The sequence below is a fragment of the Chiloscyllium plagiosum genome, chromosome 1 (assembly GCF_004010195.1).
Source record: "Chiloscyllium plagiosum isolate BGI_BamShark_2017 chromosome 1, ASM401019v2, whole genome shotgun sequence".
In the NCBI taxonomy this organism is placed as follows: domain Eukaryota; kingdom Metazoa; phylum Chordata; class Chondrichthyes; order Orectolobiformes; family Hemiscylliidae; genus Chiloscyllium; species Chiloscyllium plagiosum.
Window position 1 is genome coordinate 21,822,409 of NC_057710.1, and position 23,717 is coordinate 21,846,125.

At 41.0% G+C, this 23,717-nt stretch overlaps 1 protein-coding gene across 1 annotated transcript in view; it reads right to left on the reverse strand.

Annotated features, from left to right (window-relative positions):
* Positions 1-23,717, reverse strand: part of LOC122554916 (pantothenate kinase 3-like) — a 31,491-nt gene that overhangs the window by 4,582 nt on the left and 3,192 nt on the right. Inside the window, exons 2-6 of the mRNA XM_043700349.1 lie at positions 10,219-10,571; positions 7,784-8,037; positions 4,021-4,197; positions 3,464-3,587; positions 305-430 (exon numbers count right to left, since the gene is read on the reverse strand). Coding sequence (XP_043556284.1) covers positions 305-430; positions 3,464-3,587; positions 4,021-4,197; positions 7,784-8,037; positions 10,219-10,571 — 1,034 coding nt within the window. The remainder of the gene's footprint in view (positions 1-304; positions 431-3,463; positions 3,588-4,020; positions 4,198-7,783; positions 8,038-10,218; positions 10,572-23,717) is intronic.

The following is a 23,717-nucleotide window of genomic DNA, read 5'->3' on the forward strand; positions in this document are numbered from 1 at the left end:
TTATGGGAGGGGGTAAATGTAGGGGAATGGGTCTGGATGGATTGCTGTTCGGAGGGTCGGTGTGGACTTGTTGGGCCAAAGGGCCTGTTTCCACACTGTAAGTAATCTAATCTAATCTAACATGACCTCCCAACTCCTATACTCAATGCACTGGATCAGTGAGGACAAGTGGATCAAATGCTTTCTTCATCACCCCTTCAAGGAAAAAAATGCTCGTACATCTCAGGCCTTTTTGTTCAGCAACACTCATTAATAAAAATGAATTAGTCTTTGAACAACTACAACTTATCAAAAAAAAACTCACTTCATGCTCCATGAAGAGCCCTTTCAGTTGTCCCTTTGACCAGTAGTCCAATGCATAGGCCAGTAATTTCATGGCCAAGGTGTTGATTCTTAGGAAGTTTCCAACAAACACCACCCTGTTAATGTTCTAAACCATAAGAATTAATGAATTACAACAGTTAAGAATGGCACAATAAATGCATTAGATTACAAATTACATGAAAAATATGAAACACTGGTTTAGACCTTCACAATAAGCAGCACAATCTAGCTAATTTCTCCAAAAATAATTAGTTCTAAGCAGTATAAAAATATTGCTTACTTTTAAACATAAGTTTCTGATCAATTCTTAGAAAAAAAACACATTTTTCAATTGCAGTTTTCCAACACAAAGACATAGTAGAATGGCCACTCAAAGATGTTAGTAAGAGTTAAGAATGATGATGGAAAGCAAGTTGGAGTGAAAAAGAGGTTTGAGTATGGGACAAAACGGAGCTGTCATTGAATTTACCACGACCTAAGGGACTCTTGTGGAATGGTTCCTTTCTCTCACATCCAATGTTGAAATCTAAGGTTTAAAGGCTAAAAGTAAGCTATGTGTTTGCAGAAAAAAAGCATAGGATTAGTCTGAACTGAGCTAATAGATTAATACATATTGAAAGATATGTGCACAACGTTATTCTAATGGAATGTAAGCAACATAATATGCAATAGTAATGTCTAAGCAGTTTAAAATGAGTTTAAAAGTGTAAATTTAATGTATAACTGCTTTCTTTCTGCAAAGGAGGCTTTCATTTTGATCTGCCAAAGGTATCATAGTATTCTGGGATTAGAAACAGAAGCATGCCTGGACATTAGTGATCAATAAATGCGGCATGATCTACAAATCTATTTGTTAAATATACAACTTTAAATTAGCAACTTCAAAAGCAATGAATAAAGGGGGTAACACGGTGGCACAGTGGTTAGCACTGCTGCCTCACAGCGCCGGAGACCCGGGTTCAATTCCCGCCTCAGGCGACTGACTGTGTGGAGTTTGCACATTCTCCCCGTGTCTGTGTGGGTTTCCTCCGGTTTCCTCCCACAGTCCAAAGATGTGCAGGTCAGGTGAATTGGCTATGCTAAATTGCCCGTAGTGTTAGGCAAGGGGTAAATGTAGGGGTATGGGTGGGTTGCGCTTCGGCGGGTCGGTGTGGACTTGTTGTGCCGAAGGGCCTGTTTCCACACTGTAATGTAATGTAATCTAATGTAATGTAATGTAAAATAACATTGGATGAAAGCCAATACTGTGGATGGAAACTGGAAATTAAAACACCAAGAGCTTGAATGGAATTCTGCTCATGTGGCAGCACCTATAGAAACCAGCAGCATTTCAAGTTCAATAGGCTACTTCTCACCTTGAACATATGATTCATATGGTGTAGGGATAAATGCACTGCTGATATGAGTTCTAGCATTCTGTCACAGCATCAGTGAAGAAGTGATAATGAAGTTTCATTCATGATGTGCATAGTCTGAAGGGGAACTTGGAGGTAATATGCCCATGAACTCTTACCTTTGCCATTCTATGTGGTGGGGGAGGTGGTGGTTGGAGAATGACCATAAAATGATAAATAAAATCCAACCAGCATTTTGACAGGAAGACGACTGAATCAGACACTACCGTGTTACAATGGAGTACAGGTAACTGCAACGACATGAGGGAGGAGTTGGCCAGAGTTGACTAGGAGGGAAGCCAAGCAGGGAGGATGGAGTAGCAGCAGTGGCAGGGGTTTCTGGGGATAATTTGGGAGATATAGCAGAAACTCATCCCAAGAAAAAAAAAGCATATGAAGTAGAACCTGAGAGAACTATAGCTGACAAGGGAAGTCAGAGACTTGATGGGTCAAATGGCCTAATTCTGTTCCTTTGTCTTATGATCTTAAAGAATTAATACTTGGTTTTCAAAAAGGTTTATATTTCTTTAAGGCAAATATACCCAACAGGAAAGGTGAGAGGACCATTTCTCACAAAAGTTAAAAACAGTATTAGATCAAAGGAAAAGGTTAGTAAAAAGAGACCAAAATCTGTGAGAGAGAGAAAATTGGGAAAGTTTTAGAATTGAGAAGGAGAACATAGGAATTTATAAACAGAATATACATGCAAAACATTGCAAGGAACAAAAACAGATTGTCAAAGTTTAGTTTTGTTTAGCAAAGACAACTGTTCATTAAAGGCAGAAACAGAAGAATGCCTAATAGGAAATAGAGAAACAGCTGAGAAGCTAAATAAGTAACTCGTGCCTGCCTTCAGATACAGGCACAAGAGGTCTCCCTGAAATAATTCAGATTGAAACATCTAGTGAGAGTATGCAACTAAAAGAAATAAGTAGTTAATGCAGTGCAACAGAGATTTGCAATGTTTCATCTTCTCCTTTACTCAACTCCACCTTTTAATTTGCCAGTTTTTCATATTGCGTTCTCTTTCCTAGGTGCTCTCTTTCCATCTGGAACCATCTAACTAGCAATTAGATGGGGTTAAAAATCAGAGGTCTTCATGCAAAAACAAAAGTTGGACAGCTGAAGATCTTTATGGTTAGTTATTGCAAATTTAATTAATGCAGTTAATAAGACAGTCTTTAGTATATTATAAGTTTATTGGACTACAATTATGCAGGTTCGTGCAGTATGTGCATAGAAAATTGAAAAGAAAATCCTTTGGTACATTATTTAGTGCTTTTCCTTTACAGTTTCATTAAAGCTCCTAATCTGTTTATCAGTATGTGCGAAATGCCCAACTGCATATATGAAATGCTAACGGGGAAAAGCCATTTACATCTGCAGTAAATGTCTTGGTGCTTTCATAGCCCTGTACAATGCTGCTTGATTTGGATGCTACAAGGCAGCACTGTAAAGAAGCTGAAAACACAAAGCATTACTTCCTCTAATGTGCTTCTTCACAAGGGAACTGCTGGATGATCGGAGCAAGCCATCTGAACTTTCTGCATGGTTAAACATTTCCGTTCTCCTATCTGAATAAAACACTTTTTAAAAAAAACATTATAGAAGCATTTACCATTAATAGCATGCTTTCAACTGTGACAAACAAACTAAAGTCTGATATAAGCCAAGTCCATGTATATTACAAACAACTTGCACAAACTGTCCTTGGAATTACAGGATTTCCAAACAAAAGTTCCAACCTCATTCAGTGCACACATCCTGGCTATGGAGCCAATGTTGTTTGTGATGGTGACCAAAGTAGCTCTGGCCAAATCTTCTTTGTTCACCGCTTCCCGCTTTTCTTTGCTCATCATATTCCCAAAGCTGAAGGAGAAGATAATAAAGTTATACATCTAGATCAAAGCAGATTTACTTTCTTGAAAAAACCCATTAATATTTTAGTCCCTCTTGCATTGCCAGCCCCTCTCTCAGTTGAGTAACCCATTTTCACTCCACAATTACTGTGCAAGGCATTTAGTTTAATCTGTCATTTCCTAGATAAATGTTTCTAAAAATTAAAATAGACAATGGATGAAGCTAATGTTAGCAAAATTCCTTTCAAGGCACAAATCAGGAATTTCATTTCAAGACCACAATGATCGTTAACATCTCAAACAGTTACAACCAAGACCCAACATCAGCACGATTATTGCACTCCTCCCAGAATGGTCAAGAAGTGATGCGACTTTTAAAAAAAAATACACATCACATAATTGAAAAAACAAACGAAAAAGGTGAGTAACAAAAATGCTCTTACCTGGAGGCTACAGCCCAGCCTGGAAGCCCAAATCTATCATAGTCTCCGCCATAGATATCTCTTACTAACTTATCCACCTTGGTACTCTCTCCACGTGATGCCATGTCGAGGGCTTCTTCAAAGGTTGAGCAACTGGTCAGCAGGCAGCACAGACCAAGAAAGGTGCCACCTCCAAGACTGAAAGGACATTTTCAGAAGTCAGGTTAAGGGAGCAGCTAAGTGCTTCCCATTCTTGTACTTTTCTCAAACTACAGTTGAAATCTAAATAACAACATACAGTAGTTAACTGTATCAGCTACTAAATCGCTTGCACCCCCTTGTGGCATATTTTCTGTTAACAGAGGGTGCTATCATTTAGCTCAATATTTGACTGTGGTTGTGAGATATGCATCAGCAATTATGCAAAGATTACTTCAACTTAGCCTATGAGGAACAAGAGAGAAAGCAGAGAAACTTCTAATACTAGATAGACAGAATAAATGAATCACAAAATGGTTATAGCACAGGAGGCCTGTTGTGTCATTGTTCACTCACTGCAATAGCAACTTGACTTGTCCCACACTCATTTCCTTGCTCTGTCAGACTGAGAGTTGCCTCTTTATAGAGGTCTATCCAGTTCCCTTATGAAAACCATAATTGAATGTGCCCCTGCCATACTTAACAGTATGATAAAGACTTTAAACACTGATTTCACAAAATAGTTTTTCATTTCAATACTGGCTCTTTTGCCGATTGCTTTGAGACATTAACATTCTCGTGACCCTTCCAGACTTGGGAATAGTTTTTCTCTACGTTGTATGGAACCCCTCAATTTTCAACACTTCTATCAAAGCTACATAAAATGAACTCTTTCTGGGAACTGGTACTATGAAGTTTTTCTATATCCCTTCTGAAGCCTTCACGTGGTTCCTTACTTCAAAACGAACCTAAACTATAACAGAGACACTTCTACTGCATAAGAGCCAGAGGACAGTAAAAGAACACAAATTTGTGCATATAACTTCTTTATGCAAATGCTATCCAATTTGCCTCATAGAATATTTGAGTTCATGTCCAAAGCACGTACTTTGAACAGCGAGGGCTGACGTGTGAAGCAACATAAATAAAGGTTCACATAAATTTTAAAAAGCAATTGCAGGCGGAGATCTGAAACCAAACAAAAAAATTGCTGGAGAAACTCAGCAGGTCTGGCAGCATCTGTGGAGACAAAGTTAATGTTAACATTTTGACTCGTGACCTTTCTTCTTTCTGAAGTCTAAATAAATTTTCCACCTTTAAAAGGTTTTTTTTTAAAATGTCAGCTATTATCTTAGTACTATAGATGATAAAGTATTCAGAAATTTAGATAACATACCTAATGTAGAGACTGCACAAACTATTTCATCGAAGAGAAAAGAACAATAGTAAGAGTTATGAGAATTGTAATGGTCAAATATGGGTTTTTAGAGATATTTCAAAGCAGAAAGTCAGAGGTATATTGGGCAGGGCTGAGGTAGCTTATGATTATTACCATTAATGGGTAGAGACTGAAGCTGAAAGTTATGGGCTGGTACGTAGAAAAGTTTCAAATGATGCAAAGAGGTAGGGCAAACACATACAGGAGTAGTCAAAAGCATATTTTATTTAAAATGATGGAGTCAGAGTCATTTATGACACAGTCGAAGGTCACTCAGCCAAACAAGGCTGAGCCAGCTATTTTTACAGCAATTTAGTCAGCCTCACTCACCTTGAGGGCTCATTTCCTTCAAGTGCCGATCCAATTTCCTTCTGAAATCACTGATTAATTTTGCTTTCTGCACCATCGTGAGCATTGCCAATTCACTTATAAAAAAACGTTCTTTGTCTCATTTGCCCAGGTTTCCAGCAGGCTCATGAAGGTGGAGTTCCAGGACACCAATCAAAGTGGAAAACTGTTTTCCACACATTTTTACTACATATGTTCCCCTACATTTCTTTGCCAAACTTTAAAGCTGTGTACTATTAGCAAAAGGGTACAGTTTTTCCTTGCCATTTTATCCAAATCATTCATAATCGGATTTAATACTATAAAAATTTATCTCAAATCTCCTTTGCTCAAAGGGATCCTTACAACCAAAATTCCTCCATCCTGGCATAATTCTGGTAACATTTGCACCACACAAATGCCAGGCAATGACCACCTCCAACAAAAAGGCGATCTAACTATCTGTCCTTGATATTCAGTAACATCACCACCTGAATATCCTACTAACTGAAATCCATGAATTACCATTCACCAGAAATGGAACTGGCCATTCCATACAATTAGTGGCTATAACAGAAGGTCAGAAACTAAGAATCCTGAGTAAGTAACTCCCCAAAGACTCTCCACCTTCTACGAGACACACGTCAGACATGTGATGGAACATTCCCCACTTGCCTGGACAATGCAGCTCCAACAACACTCAAGAAGCTTAACACCATCCCAAGACAAAGAAGCCCACTTGTTTGGCATCACATCCACAAGCATCCAATCTCTCCACCCCCGAGATTCAGGAGCAGCAGTCTGTAACATCTACACGATGCACTGTAGAAATTCAACAAGGCTCCTAAGGCAGAATCTTCCAAACCTCCACCTCAAATGGACATGGGAAGCAGATACATGGAAACACCAACACCTGCAAGTTCCCTTCAAAGTCACTCATCATCCAGAGCTAACAAATGGACTACAGCCATTCAAAATGCAGCTCATCAGCACCTTCTTAATAAATGCTGGCCCAGACAGTGACATCCATACCGCATAGATACATTTTTAAAAATTAAGTAACCCAGTATTCATTGTACTTACAACTCTGAAGTACAACAATTTCCTACCATTTGAGTAAGCATCAAATATCAAGTCAGAACTTCAGCAAGATGCAACATATTCATCTAGCTGATTATCTTACTGATTTTCATTGAGATGCACCACAGCTAACAATGTTCTTGAAGCAGCCTAATATAGTTTCCAAACAATATAATTTATTGGAACACTTATTCTATGCTCAAAATCAACAGGTCTTTGTACTCCATTGAGTGGTTATTTATTTTAGCAAAGGCCAACATAAATTTTGAATCTCGTCAAGAAAAGTAGCATTAGGAAGCTCTGGAGGATGACAGGTTTCCACCAACGAATGCTTCTCCTGCTAATGTTTTTAAACAAGCAGGTAGCCAAAGAAAAAAAAATACGATGGGAAACATTTTACTGCTTTTAAAAACACACTGAAAGTGGTAAAGAGAATATAACATAGGGAAACTGATTGAAGAAACTAGCCACAATGTAAAAATAAAGGATCCTAAAATCCACACATCAATTTTGTGAAAATAATTGAGCTACATTATATTTAATATATTATATTTAACAGAACGGCAAAAAAAGCAATTAAAATGTAAAAGCACAAAGTTCTAGAGAAACTCAATAGATCTGGTAACAGGTGTGGAATTAGAAACCCCATTAATATTGAGTTCAAGTTTCCAAGCACACTCTTTTTAATAAGGAGTGTCACTGGACTTTAAATATTAATTCTATTTTCTTCCAGATTCTGTCAGACCTCCTGAATTTCACTGCAATTTATGTTTTTATTTCAGATCACCAGCATCTACAGTATTATGCTTTTGAACAATTAAGACATCCATTTTCCATGTCCATGTCCAATTGGTGGGATTCCAAGCTGTAGGAAACCAATGAAACATGCACAGTTGAAAATAAGTCTTGTTGCATAATCTTTAACAGCTTTTCAAGATGATTGCAATATCTAACACTCACCTGGTGCCAGTTACCCGTTTATAGTTATCTTTGGAGTACACAGCAAGAATACTGACTCCTGATCCGATATTCACCAGCAACAGTGGATATGGATTATCTAAAGCACATGTCTTCTTCTGACACCTTTCAGGATCTGTAGGATGTTCGAAGTAATAGCATTCAGCACGCCCATTGAAACCTATCGAATCAATATACATTGTCCCATGGATAAGACAGTCAAGTTCATCCAGTTTTCGAAGTTGCAGATTAACAATCTACAAAAATTAGACAAACCACTTTTAAGTATAAAGTCAAAAGTACTACCATTAACATATCCCAAAATAACGCAAGTGCCAATCCAGACTCTGGTAATCCCATCAATGTATAATAATGAATCAATACTAAATCAAAATGTCAAAATTAATGAATTAATTTTTGAATGATAAATGGTAATTGCTATTTGTGCAAAAGAAATAGAAGACAACTTCCAGTAACAAAGTCTAATAAGTGCAATAATAAATTCACTGGATCAATACACTGGGGTTACTACTGAAAGTGAACTAGATTAGCCATACAAATATTGCATGACAACGTTGCCTCTTTAACAAGGTTATGTTGTCCTTGATTTTTATCAAGAAGGGTTATAAAGTCAGTGATGCCGAAACGAGAACAGAAACTGCCTAAGTCAACAATCAGAGGAGGCCTTTAGGTTTGTTTTTAAACAGGGTGGCCAGTTCTCCCAATTCAGGTTTTGTTCCAGTTGGATTTTGTTTTAGCATGCAATCAGAAACTGCTGGGGGCAAGAGTGTGGTGCTGGAAAAGTTAAAAAAATTGCTGGGGACTTAGAGATGCAGCAACAGTGAAAAGAGGTTCCATGTTTCAACAGAGGTCTTGTCTGAACTTACTTTCTGAAACCTCTCCTGTATGGAAGAACCTGTGTTTGAATTGACCATTTACTAAGGGGTGTGTTTACGGGATGTTGCAGGAATCCGAACAGCTTTGTTAAGTTGCTATTTCGAGTCAGTTGTGTTTTCAAATAGTTACGTTAATCTAAATTACGTTTTTTTTGTTCGTGTTTCAACCATAGTGTGTAAATAAATTGTTTTACTTGAAACAGAATGGTTTTATCAGCTGCATCACTTCTGGAATATGCATTTCACATCTGCCTTTAACAAAAAAAAAAATTAGGGGTCTGGACTACCTTCTTAAAAAGTTTTGAGGGGGTCTGGCCTGGTCCCTAACAATGGCATTGACAAGGGCAGGTTTAAGAACAGAAATTCTGCAGTGAGTAACTTGCCTCCTGAATTTCAAAGCCTATCTACATCTATCTACAAGGAACAAGTCCAAATTGTGGTATAATATCTCCCCACTTGTCTGGACAAGTGCAATTCCTACAATACTCAGGAGGGTTGGGGTTAGGGGCGGTCCTCTCAAGTATGTGGATCTGTCCATAGCCAATCTGTATATAATGAAGATTAAATGTAGTTCCACTGCAAATTTAAAACTCAAATTCCCATTTAAAAATATATTAACAATGAGCAATAGACCTGTGATTTTCTCTTGCTGATAGAAGACAAGACAAAGTGATAATTGATTGTTGTTTATTGCTATTAAATGTACTGAATATAACATTTCTAAATTATTGAGATAAGAATCTTATATTTGCACTTTGAAATGACTGTCAGTGATTTTAAAGGAAAATAGTATTCAGTAAATTGGTATAAATGAACAAAGCAAGAAATAAAACGTTTTTTAAAGAAGCAATTCTAAACTTCTGCTGCACAAAAGGAGTAACAGTATATTATGCAAAAGGGAGAAAGTGAGGACTGCAGATGCTGGAGATCAGAGCTGAAAAATGTGTTGCTGAAAAAGCGCAGCAGGTCAGGCAGCATCCAAGGAGAAGGAGAATCGACGTTTCGGGCCTAAGAAGGGCTTACACCCGAAACGTCGATACTCCTGCTCCTTGGATGCTGCCTGACCTGCTGCGCCTTTCCAGCAACACATTTTTCAGTATATTATGCAAACCCAGCTTACACTTTTTGCACTGAACATTGCATGTATAAATGCTTTAAGGCTATAACAGAAAACAGGAGAGAAAAGTGAATGAGGAAGATGGTAGTATACAATGGATATGTAGCAGTCAGCAGAGGAGGCTGATAGAAGTGCAATGGTAATTTAAAAATTCATGACTTTGGTCATATTCTCATCAATCCAAAACTTGGTAAATACTGAGACACCATCTTTCAAATCAAGACGACACACGTTTTTAATTAACTCAAGTATCAGAATGGGTCCCTAAAGCAGAAAAACATGTATATATGAATGCAGAGTTCATTTCTAAATTGATCATTTCAATCCTGAAATGAGCCATGAAAACAATTTAACAGACAAATGCCCATGGTTCTGCAGTCCCAAAAACTTTTGATACTTGAAAAACAAAATTAAAATATACATACTGTGCGCAAGTCTGGTTCAAATTTGTATGCCCCACCTCCAGTGGCACAAAGGGTTGTGTGCAGGCTTGAAAAGTGTTTGGCTTTGCCCATTTGAATAAATGCCGGCATGTTCTGAGTAGGAAACCTTATGAAGTGCAAATTGCCTTTGCGTCCACAAATAGTCAAATCTTTGAGTTCAAGATGAACATCACGGATGCCTGTGGATCCATAAGCCACATTAGAGGTCAAATATTTCCGTATACTTCTCAGATTTTCCACTTCTTCTTGTTCTTCCTCAGTAGTAATGTCCTTTGGTTCAAAATAAACCAATTTCACCAAAGTTCCACCAATATCCATGCCAAACCAGGGAAAAGCTACATGTAGCAAAGAAAAAGTTAAAATAAATTCAAAATTCCTTGTGAGGATAACATCTCAAAACATAATAATCCAGCTCAAATCTACTGTTCAGAAACAAGTGAAGTCAGTTGAGACAAACATGTTTAGAACTATTTGTTGAAGGTATACACAGACAGCTGGATGGGCACCAGTGGGATTCAATGACTTAGAAATGATCTCACTCAAATAGTAATCCAAAGGCCAAGCTAATATTCTGGGGACATTGCTTCAATTCCCACCACAGTCATTGGTAAAATTTACATTAAAAATATTTGGGACTAAATGTTATCATTATTGATTGTCATTTTGAAAAAAACACTTGCTCATGAACGTCTTCATGAAATTTGCTGCCCTTAACCTATCTGGCCGATCTGCGATTAAAGACAGCAGTGTGGTTAACTCTCAACTGTCCTCAAAGTGCAACTAGAAATGGCCATAAATACCACTCTTGCCAGCAATGCTCATATCTCATTTGGGAATGAAGAAAAAAAATCTCTAAAATAGTAAAAGGCCCCTAGGCAATTCACAGAAGCCTTTCAAATTGACTTAGCACGGAGACACCTTCAGGTTTTATTTAGGGCAGATTACCAAGAGCTTGGTTGAATAGGGAGAATACAGACACAAGAGTTTAGGATGAGCTCAGGTATATGGAAAATGGAAGTTCAGTCAGGAGTTCTCCAAACAATTTCAATAGCTAGCTATCTTTGCTTAGAAAGAGACTTAAAATGATTTTTTAAAAATTGACCTATACTGAGATGGGGAGCGAAAATAATTTGTTACACTCGGAATTCCTTAATTAAAGTTGTTCCATTCACTGCTCTTCTCTGACTGTCACAAGTGTCTTTTTATTACTCCTCTCAGACTACAATAAACTGGCTTGTGAACAAATCAAAAATAGGGCACAATTATCTGCAGATGAGGGAAATTTACAGACTGTCTGCCATGGTTCGAAATACCTGCTTGGGTCTACACAGGAACCTGCTGTTGTCGTGATCCTGGAGGTACCAACAATAGTGACAGAACTCTAAAGAGGTTCTGCTTAGACAGTATGAACAATGAGGGACCAAATTAAAAAGCAGAATAATGCACAATCTCTGCTTTATTTCCTGAGCCACAAGCAAATTGGCATTGGCTAAGCAAATTTTGGCTAAGATGAATGTGTGACTTAAAGACTGGCGAGGGAAAAAATCGGTTTGCATTCTGGGGCACTGGAGCTATACTACAGGACAGTCTTCACCCGAACTGTGATGAAACCAGTGTTCTGACAAGTCACAACTCACGTGGCAGAGAAGCTTTTAAACTGAACAGAGGAGAGGTGGATCTAGTTTGGTAAATTGTACATATTAAGAGAAATTAAATAGAGCAAAGTAGCAATAAGGGAAATAGTGATCAGAACATGGTAGAAGGGGACAGTGTACAACAGTACATGGGGCTAGAAGTCACAAAATAGGAAAAAGACAGTAACAAAGGCTATTTTTTAAAATTCACTAAGCATTCATATTAAAACAGATGAATGAGGGCGCAAATAAGAACTGGACATGTATGATTTGATAACCATTAGAGTCAGTGTTGCAAGATAGGAAATTCTGGAACTTGAATACTCAAGGGTACATCATATTTAGAATGAACAGGAAGCTACAATGATACCGTGGGCGGCATGGTGGCACAGTGGTTAGCACAGTGGTTCAATTCCCGCCTCAGGCGACTGACTGTGTGGAGTTTGCACGTTCTCCCTGTGTCTGCGTGGGTTTCCTCCGGGTGCTCCGGTTTCCTCCCACAGTCCAAAGATGTGCAGGCCAGGTGAATTGGCCATGCTAAATTGCCTGTAGTGTTAAGTAAGGGGTAAATGTACGGGTATGGGTGGGTTGCGCTTCGGCGGGTCGGTGTGGACCTGTTGGGCCGAAGGGCCTGTTTCCACACTGTAATGTAATCTAATCTAATCACAGATTATTTTAGTCAACAAATAAATTGGATGTGTCAGATTATAAATTCAACCTCAAGACTACACTTGTAGTTTCTCAGAGCAGCAAATTCAGGAGTTAATCAGGGAGCAGGCTACACTAGACCAGGTACTATGCACCAAGATGGGATGAATCAATTGCCTCAGAGTGAAAGCACTGTGATCATATAAGATTGAATTGCAGTTTCTGTTTTTTTGGGGGGAGGATGTTGAAAAAGAGCAGGAGTGGATTTAGGAATAGCAATAAAAACTTAAAGAATGGTAAATTCGAGGGTAGGGAAATAGAGTTGGCCAAAGCCAACCGACCACAATGTCGAAGAGTGGGTGAACAGGGATACAGTGGAAGATAAATGTGGTGCTGGAAAAGCGCAGCAGGTCAGGCAGCATCCAAGGAGCAGGAGAATCGACGTTTCGGGCGTACGCCCTTCTTCAGGAATCAGGCTTATGCCCAAAACGTCGATTCTCCTGCTCCTTGGATGATGCCTGACCTGCTGCGCTTTTCCAGCACCACATTTTTCAGCTCTGATCTCCAGCATCTGCAGTCCTCACTTTCTCCTACAGTGGAAGATATTAAGGAGATAGTTTAGAGTACGCAAAATATGCATTCCAATGAGAAAGATTCTCAAAGAAGGACAGAAAACTGTCTGTGTGGAGTTTGCACATTCTTCCAGGGTGCTCCGGTTTTCTCCACAGTCCAAAGATGTGCAGGTTAGGTGAATTGGCCACGCTAAATTGCCTGTAGTGTTAGGTGCATTTGTCAGGGGTAAATGTAGGGGAATGGGTCTGGGTGGGTTGCTCGCTCTACAGAGGGTCGGTGTGGACTAGTTGGGCTGAAGTTTCCACACTATAGGGAATCTAATCTAATCTAACCATAAAAGAAAGTAGTATCAAACTGAAGGAAAAAATATATCCAATTCACCATAGTTCAAAGATTGGAAAGAATAGGCTGGGAAAATAGTAATGGAGGATAAAAATAGCATATGAATTGAACAGATATTTTCATCAGTCTTCACTAGACAGGGTACAAGTAGCTTCCCAGGGATAGCTGTGAATCTGGAACTGAAAGGGAGGGAAGAACAAGAAAATTAGAATTAAACAGAGAAATACTGAGTCAATGATTGGAACTCCAGGTTGACAAATTCCTAACTACTAATAGGTCCCAGGGTTTAAAAGAGAAGTCGGACGTGGGAAAGCTGAAGTGTTGACTTTAATATACCAAGACTCATTACATTCAGGGAAAGTTCCTTTAGATTAGAAAATAGTAACTTCTTTACTCAAAAAATATAGGGAGGCAGAATGCAGGAAGCTAAATGCCAGTTAACTTAACATCAGTTAGAGAAAATATTAGAAACTTGTATTAATGATGTTATAACAAGGTAACTCGACATGCTCAAGGTAATAAGGCAATGCCAACATGGTTTTGTCAAAGTAAAATAAAGCTTAACTAAGTTATTGGAGTTCTTTGAAAGCGTTCGACGAGTTTCCCCATGGGAGACTGGTTAGCAAGTTAGATCTCATGGAATACAGAGAGAACTAGCCACTTGGATACAGAACTGGCTCAGAGGTAGAAGACAGAGGGTGGTGGTGGCAGGTTGTTTTTCAGACTGGAGGCCTGTGACCAGTGGAGTGCCACAAGGATCGGTATGCTTTCCTTTATTGGTCAGAGTATTGAGTAAGGAGTTGGGAGGTCATGTTGCGGCTGTACAGGTAATTGGTTGGAATATTGCGTGCAACTCTGGTCTCCTTCCTATCGGAAAGATGTTGTGAAACTTGAAAGGATTCTGAAAAGATTTACAAGGATGTTTCCAGGGTTGGAGGATTTGAGCTATAGGGAGAGGACGAATAGGCTGGGGCTGTTTTCCCTGGAGTGTTGGAGGCTGAGGGGTGACCTTATAGAGGTTTACAAAAACATGAAAGGCATGGATAGGATAAATAGACAAAGTCTTTTCCCTGGGGTCAGGGAGTCCAGAACTAGAGGGCATAGGTTTAGGGTGAGAAGGGAAAGATATAAAAGAGACCTAACGGGCAACCTTTTCATACAGAAGGTGGTACATGTATGGAATCAGCTGCCAGAGGAAGTGGTGGAGTCTGGTACATTTAAAAGGCATTTGGATGGTTACATGAATAGGAAGGGTTTGAAGTGATATAGGCCGGGTGGGACTAGATTGGGTTGGGATATCTGGTCAGCATGGACAGGTTGGACCGAAGGGTCTGTTTCCATGCTATACATCTCTTATGACTCTATGACTAAGTCACTTGTACAGTTGAAATAAATGATTGCACAAAGTGGTCAAAGGAATGGTCACTAAATTTGCTGATGAAACAAAGATGGGTAGCAAAGTGAGTTTTGCAGAGGACTGAAGGAGCCTACAAAAGGATATAGATAGATTAAGTGAATGGGAAAAGATCTGGCAAATGGAATATAATGAAATCGTCTATTTTGGCAGAAAGAATAATAAAGAAACGTTATCTAAATACTGAGAGGCTGCAAAGGTATCAGGTTTGCTAGTGCATGAATTGCATAGGTTTAGTATGTAGGCAAAGCAAGTAATCTGGAAAGCTAACAGGATGTTATGTTAAATCGCACAGGGAATTAAATGCAAGAGGAGGTACATTATGCCTGTTATACAGGGCACCGTTGAGTCTGCATCTGGAGTATTAGATTAGATTACTTACTGCGTGGGAACAGGCCCTTCAGCCCAACAAGTCCACACCGATGCGCAACCCACCCAGACCCATTCCCCTACATTTTACCCCTGTCCCTTACACTACGGGCAATTTAGCATGGTCAATTCACCTAACCTGCACATTTTTGGACTGTGGGAGGAAACCGGAGCACCCGGAGGAAACCCACGCAGACACGGGGAGAACGTGCAAACTCCACACAGTCAGTCGCCTGAGGCGGGAATTGAACCCAGGTCTCTGGCGCTGTGAGGCAGTAGTGCTAACCACTGTGCCACCGTGCCGCCCTTGAGTACAGCACTTAAGTACAGTCAACTATACTTGCAGGAGGACATTAATGCATTGGAAGCAGCTAAGAGAAGATTTACTAGAGTAATGCCTGGAACGAGCCAATCTTATGAGGAAAGGCTACATCAGGCTAGGCCTGTATCCCCTTGGAGTTTAAGTCACTTCTGAGTCTCCAAATATAAGATTCTAAGGGACTTGACAGGGTGGATTTCAAAAGAATGTTTCTTTATCTGAGGGTTGAAAGTCTTTGGAAATCCCTTCTTAATGCAGTGGATGCAAAATCTTATTTACTCTTAATTACTGAGGGAGTTTCAAATTGTTTGAAGATATGCAAGAGTGTAGAGTTGAGGTTAAAATCAGATCAGCAATGATCATATTCTTGTTCCTTGTCCATACATTCGTATGGCCTTCTCAGTGATGCGCTGGGGAAATAGAGCAACAGCAAAAGAAATGAACAGACTGTACTTTTGTGTTCACTGAACAGGATACAGATAACATTCCAGAAATCAGAGTGAAAACGATGGAGGGGAACTTAAAACCATCACAATTGCCAGGGAAAGGGCACTGAGAAAAGTAATTAGAACTAAAATCTCACAAATTCCCATTTATCTCTAATCACCGTTTCCCTCTCCACATTCCTCATGAAGGGTTTATGCCCAAAATGTTGATTCTTCTGCTCCTCGGATGCTGCTGGATCTACTGTGCTTTTCCAGCCCCACCCTTTTTGACTTTGACAAACTTCATCCTTGGTTGTTAAAAGCAGCAGCTATTAAGGCAATAGACACATTGATTTCAAATTTCCAGAATTCCCTAAATTACGCAAAAGTAGCATCAGACTGAAAAACAGGAGAAGTGACTTTTATTCGACAGGAGGGAGAAGATAGAGATCATGATCTATAAGTCAGTTAATTAGCCCAATATGTGCCACAGGGAAAATCCTGGAATCTATTCAGGTGGTTATGGCTTGGCACTTAGAGAATCATAGAACAAGGGAAACTCTAGCTGATTGCATTATTGAAGTGAAATCATGCTTGACTTATTTCTTGAATTCTTTGGGCAAGTGATAGACTAAATAAAAAGGAATCAGGGAAGGTAATGCACTTACACTGAGATGGCATTAGATGAAGTGTCTTAAAGATTACTAGCAAAATAAAACCTTATGGTGTAGGCAGTGAGATGCTTTTCAGGGCAAAAGATGCCTGAAGGAACTTAACTGAGGAAAGAACAAACAAGTGGGGGGTCAGTGAAAAGAACAGAGGAGTGAGAGAAGAGAGAAAAAGAGAGGAGAAATAAAATGGAGAGAGGCAGGTAATGGATGACCAAATTAGCAATCACAAAAATGTTGCCTACTGGGACACCAAATTCTGCTCCTTAAAAATCAAGGGGTTTAGACATGTGGCGACATACCTTTGGAGCCTTCTGGACAGACACTACCATTGAACCACGAGACCCAAAATGTTCACCTTTTAAAAGGGACCTGCATTTATAACACCTACATTTAATTGCAAAAATTCAGGTCATTCAGCTGTCTGTCAGCCAAGCATTATGACAAAATGGACAGCAGCAGTTCTGCAAAATAGTGAGTTACATTCTATACTATGAGTCAAACATTTTCCGGATCTATCGTACAACAGTGGAAACAGAAGTTATTTCAGAAGATTGCTTGGCTACAATCAGATGTGTCAGAGTGGAACCACATGAAGGCAATTCCACTCAGCAGATAATAGAAAAGGAAATAGATAAAACAAAGAGCCAACAAACAAAAGAAAGGGTGTACAGATCTAAACAGTCTTGATAAGACAGATGTTGAAAAGATGTTTCCTCTTATGAGTCAGTCCAAACCTTGGGAAGACAGATTTAAAATTTGGGGGAGGGTTTTCACCCTTTTAGGACAAAGTTAACGGGAATTTTTTTCTAAGGTTGTGCGACTTCACAACTGTGCTTCAGAAGATGGTGGAGGCAAGGTAATTGAATATTATGAAGTGGTGATGTTTTGGCTCAAATTTTCTCCAACTCTGTCAATTTTGAAAAAAAGTAAAGACATGATTGCAGAATTAGATATTACACTCCTTCCCATCAATCAAATGAACCCTGGCTTTCAAACTTTAAGCATATCTTTCTTCTAGTCCTAACCAGCAGTCACTCCCTTTTTAAACATAGAAAAGGATAATCACTTTCAAAAGCAACTCTCAAGCCAGCAGCTTCCTGAGCGGCACATTAAACCTTCAATTCTATTTGGAGTTGGCAGTACCTGCATAATTGCTTTTACACAGGTTCAACGTATAAAACTCTGTACTGGCAGATAAAATTTAAAATTGAAATTTCTAACCTCAATGCAGGTAAATAGGTGACAATTGCCTAAAGCGCTTGAAAACAGCTGGCAATGTATTCACATGTATTGATGAAACTACAACTCAACATGTTCAAGATTTCACATCAAGTATGGGACTGAAGGTCATAAGAGAGGCACCATTCAGGCCTCACAGCTATTCTCTGGAAATATTCCACATTCGGATTAGAAAACATGAACAAAAACAAATGCCAGCTACAGCAACAAACAATATTCTGCAAACAACTGAGCCTCCCATCCTCACAGTCAATGCAGCTGAGTGGACATAGAACGCTGACTGTTTACAAAATTGTAATGAATTAGTTCAAGTTATATTATGCACAACAGCCCTCTTTCTAGCATGTACTAGAAACAGGAAATGATCTTGTGGTGCAGCCAGTGTCCCTGCCTCTGAGTTGTAAGGCATGGGCTCCCACCTGCTCCAGAACTGTATCTGAACAGGTTTTCCAGAAACACAGGATGGTTTGCCCCACTTTTCCATGGGACCACAGCTCATATGCAGTTTAACTCGATATGCTACATTTGCTCCATACACCTTAAAATCTTTGACAAACAGGTAAAGATCAACTTAAGATTTAACATGAAGAAATTGAGGACTGCAGATGCTGGAGGTCAGAGTAGACAGCTGGGTGCTGGAAAAGCACAGCAGGTCAGGCAGCATCTGAGGAGCAGGAGAATCGAAGTTTCGGGCAAGTGCTTACAGATTACTTACAGATTACTTAGTGTGGAAACAGGCCCTTTGGCCCAACAAGTCCACACCGACCCGCCGAAGCGCACCCACCCATACCCATTCCCCTACATTTACCCCTGCATCTAACACTACGGGCAATTTAGCATGGCCAATTCACCTAACCTGCACATTTTTGGACTGTGGGAGGAAACCGGAGCACCCGGAGGAAACCCACGCAGACACAGGGACAATGTGCAAACTCCACACAGTCAGTCGCCTGAGGCAGGAATTGAACCCAGGTCTCTGGCACTGTGAGGCAGCAGTGCTAACCACTGTGCCACCGTGCTTCTGCCTCCACTGACGCCACTCACCTCAATACTGCCAACAGAATTGCACACGACATGTGTTCCGCCACTTCCGCCCCTTTTGGATCTCACACTCACCACCACCACCATCCCCCTGCCCCCAAACAACACTCTGAGTGAGCGTCACATAAATGACATCACCCTCTGTCTCCACTACCACTCCCATTCCAGTTACAGTCTCCATACCACACCCAGCTCCAGCCCTACACCAGTCCTAGATCCCAGCGCTGCCGTTTTTTCACCATCCCCCAGACCTCCCCCTCACTGAGGACAAATAACCAGCCCTCAGTAAAGGCCTCACCTTCATCCCCCTCCTCTTCCAGATCAACGAATTCAACACCCATTGCGACATCGTCACCTCTGCCTCAGGGCTTATATTTTCCACCCAGACTCCCGCCCACCTTCTCCAGCCTCCAACACACCCCATCCACCTGGACATCATGTGCTGATCTGTTACCCGCCCTCGATCTCTTTATTTCCAATTGTTGCCGGGGCATTGACTGCCTCAACTAGCCCACCACTTTCACCCACTCCGACCTCTTAGCCTCACAATGCGCAGCTCTCCACTCCAACCCCAACCTCACCATTAAACCAATGGAAAAGGAGCAGGCACAGTGGTAGTTTGGTGCCTTACTGCCCCGATCAACCTATTGTTTGAGCCTGCTCCTGCCCCACCAATCTCATCTCCACCTACCTCTATGCTGTCCTATCCCCACTGGTCCAGGAACTCCCCACATATGTTCGGGGCACGAACAATACCCTCCAACTCCTCCAAGACTTTTGTTTTCCCAATGCCTCATCTTCGCAATAGACATCCAGTCCCTATATATCTCTATCCGCCATGATGAAGGCCTCCAAGCCCTCCGTTTCTTCCTCTCCCGGCGTTCCCATCAGAACCCTTTCACTGGCACTGGTGGTTTCGTTGAACTGGTCCTCACCCTCAATAATTTTTCCTCCAGGCGAAAGGGTTACCCTTGAGAACCCGCACGGGCCCCAGTTATGCCTATCTTTGTCAGTTACACCGGCACCATGCCTATCTTTGTCAGTTACACCGGCACCATTCCCTACCTTTTCCTTTGTTATATTGATGACTATATTGGCGCCAACTCGTGCTCCCATAAGGAGGTTGAACAGTTCATCAACTTCAACACATTCCACCCCCGACCTCAAGTTCACCTGGACATTTCAGATACTTCCTTCCCCTTCCTGGACCTCTCCATTTCCATCAACGGTAACCAACTCAACACAGACATCTTCTACAAGCCTATTGACTCCCACAGCTACCTGGACTGCACCTCCTCCACCCTGCCTCCTGTAAAAATGCTATCAGTTATTCCTAATTCCTCCACCTCATCAGCTTCCAGGAGGACCAATTCCAGGAGGACAGAAAACAACAGATGGCCACCACAGAAAACAACAAATGGCCTCCTTCTTCAAAGATGACAATTTCCCCTCCCACGTGGTCGATGATGTCCTCATCCACTTCCCATACCTCCACCTTCAAACCCCACCCCTCCAACCACAACAAGCAAAGAAACCCCCGGTCCTCACCTTCCACCCCACCAACCTTCGTATATATCGCATCATCTTCCACATTTCCACCACCTAGAGACGAACATCACCAGAGATATATTTCCTTCCCCTCCCATTTCCATGAAGACCATTCCCTTAGTGACTCTCATGTCAGGTCCATGCCCCCTCCTGGCACCCTCCCCTGCCACCGCAACAATTGCAAAACCTGCACCCATACCTCCCCCTTCACCTCGATCCAAAACCCCAAAGGAGCCTTCCACATCCATCAGAGTTTGACCTGCACTTCCACATGCTGTCCGGTTTCCCTCTTCAGTCAAAGCAAAATGGTCAGAGATACAATATAGTTTTACCTCCTTCCTCTTTATTCAGGGCCCTGGAGGGAATGAGAACGATTGCTCGTGTGTACAGGGACATGAGTTCACGGTCTTCTCTGGAACAGCAGTTTCTCAATGAACTATATAGTCATTTTACAGGAAGAAGCATCCAGACAAAGCAACATACATATTAATTGGGTGACCATTACAATCAACGAGTATCAATAGCAGAGACCAAGCCCTTTACTGTTATACAATGAATTTTCTTCCGAAACGTCAATTTTGAAGCTCCTTGGATGCTGCCTGAACTGTTGTGCTCTTCCAGCACCACTAATCCAGAATGAATTTTCTTAACCTTGTTAACTGGATTCATACAACGAATATTTTTCCTTGTTGGCTGACCTTGCATACTGAATGCTTCCAACCTTGTGAAATGGCTCTACATAATGACTATTTTTCCACCTTGTTAACTCATTACCCTTGCCTCCAGCACCCCATTGTTAACTGTAAGTTCTTATCTTATCTGAGTCATGATCAGCTGAACCTCTTGTTTCACAAAACTCAGAACTTAATTCTTTCCCTGCCTGCTCATACCCAATACACATTCTCACACACTTCATTTATTATACCCAGTGCGCCCGATGTGGTCTCCTCTACATCAGGGAGGCAGGACGCTTACTTGCAGAACGCTTCAGAGAACATCTCCAGGACAGCCGCACCAACAATCCCCACCGCCCCGTGACTGAACAATTCAACTTCCCCTCCCACTCGGCTAAGGACATGCAGGTCGTGGGGCTCCTCCATTGCTACACCCTAACTACCCGACACCTGGAGGAAGAACGCCTCATCTTCTGCATTGGGACCCTAGAACCATACGGCAGCGATGTGGATTTCACCAATTTCCTCATTTCCCCTCTCCCCACCTTATCCCAGTTCCAACCTTCCAACTCAGCACTGCCCTCATGACCTGTCCTACCTGTCCATCTTCCTTCCCACCTATATACTCCACCCTCCTCGCCAACCTATCACCATTATCCTCTCTGCCGTCTACCTATCACACTCTCAACTACCTTCCCCTAGCCCCACCCCCTTCTCATTTATCTCTCCTCCCCCTCAGCTCACAAGCTTCATTCCTGATCAAGGGCTCTTGCCCGAAATGTCGATTCTCCTACTCCTTGGATGCTGCCTGACCCGCTGTGATCTTCCAGCACCCCACTCTTGACTAAGATTTAATATGTCCGATTCATCTAAAGTCAATGCTCGTAGACACGAGTTCCAAACTGCCTAATCACATTCTTTGTACGTACAAATGTTTCCCAGTTTCACTCCTGAACATTTTGGCTCTAAGTTTGACTATGCCCCCTAATCTGGAAAAGAGTAGCCGGTTAGGCTGCATCCGAGGAGCAGGAGAGTCAACGTTTCAAGCATAAGCTCTTCATCAGAGCTTTTGTTCGAAATGTCAACTCTCCTGCTCCTCAGATGCTGCCTGACTTGCTGTGCTATTCCAGGATCACATTTTTTGATTCTGATCTCCAGCATCTGCCCACTAATCTGACATACCAACTTGGTGAAGTAGTTCCAACATTTGTTTCCATGATATGCTACTGTATGGAACAAAACTGCATTTGTGACAGCATTTGTGTGAGATTTGGTTTATTAGTAAAGTATATTTTTGAAACTAAAGGTATCTCAATTTCTTAAAAGCACTGATCAAAATTTACATTGAACAAACACCAGATTATTGGTTATCTCCTCAGTCTTTTTTTATTCTGAGGAAAACAATCTTGCTTCAAGGCTGAAACACTCCAGAATATCTTGGTGAATCCCTCTCTGCACTTTCTCTAACGCAATCAAAGCCTTCCTAACATATGGCAACCAAAATGGCACACAGTATTCCAGTTGTAGTCTAAATAACACTAATATCTATCATAACCTCCTTGCTTTTGCATCAATGCCTTGACTAATAAACACATATCCCATGTCTTAACTGCCTTGTCCACCTGTCCTGTTGCCTTTGTGGATCTATGGCCACGAACAGTAAGGTCCCACTTTCTAGAGTCCTACAATTAATCACGTAATCGCTTGGCTTGTTAGTCTTCCTAAAATGCATCACTTCACACTTTTCAAGATTCAATTGCATTTGCCATTTATCTGTTCACCTGACCAGTTCATGCATATTGTCCTGCAGTCTAAGGCTTTCCTCATCACTATTTACTACACTATTAATGCTCTTCTCATCTGCAAATTTACAAATCAAACCTCTTACTTTCAGATCGTTCATGTCTAGATCAACAGCAAGGGACCCAGCACCAAATGCTGCAGTATGCCACTAGAGGTAGTTTTCTAGTCACAAAACATCACCTTCAACCGTCACCCTCAGCTTCTTGCCACCGAGCCAATTTGGGATTCGACTTGCCCTTTTCTCCCCATTGGGTGTTACCTTCTTGACGATTCTGCCATGCAAGGTCTTGTCAAAAGCCTTAATGAAATTTATGTACAGTACATCATTTGTACTGCTGTCATCCATACATTTAGGTTTTTCAGAAGGAGAGTCTAACTTGTAAGATAGCACTGCTTAAGAATGGTAACATGTATTTCTTGATTAATCCTTCAGGGAGAAAGTGAGGACTGCAGATGCTGGAGATCAGAGCTGAAAATGTTGCTGGAAAAGCGCAGCAGGTCAGGCAGCATCCAAGGAGCAGGAGAATCGACGTTTCGGGCATGAGCCCTTCTTCAGGAATTAATTTCCTGAGGAAGGGCTCATGCCCAAAACGTCGATTCTCCTGCTCCTTGGTTAATCCTTCCCTTTCTAAATGGAAATTAATTCTGTCCATCAATTTATTTCAATGGTTTCCTTAACACTAATCAAACTCACTGGCCTATATATTTCCCTGGTTTATCCTTACCACGCTTCTTGAATAAAGATACCATATTAGCTGCCCTCTAGCCCTCTGGCAACTCT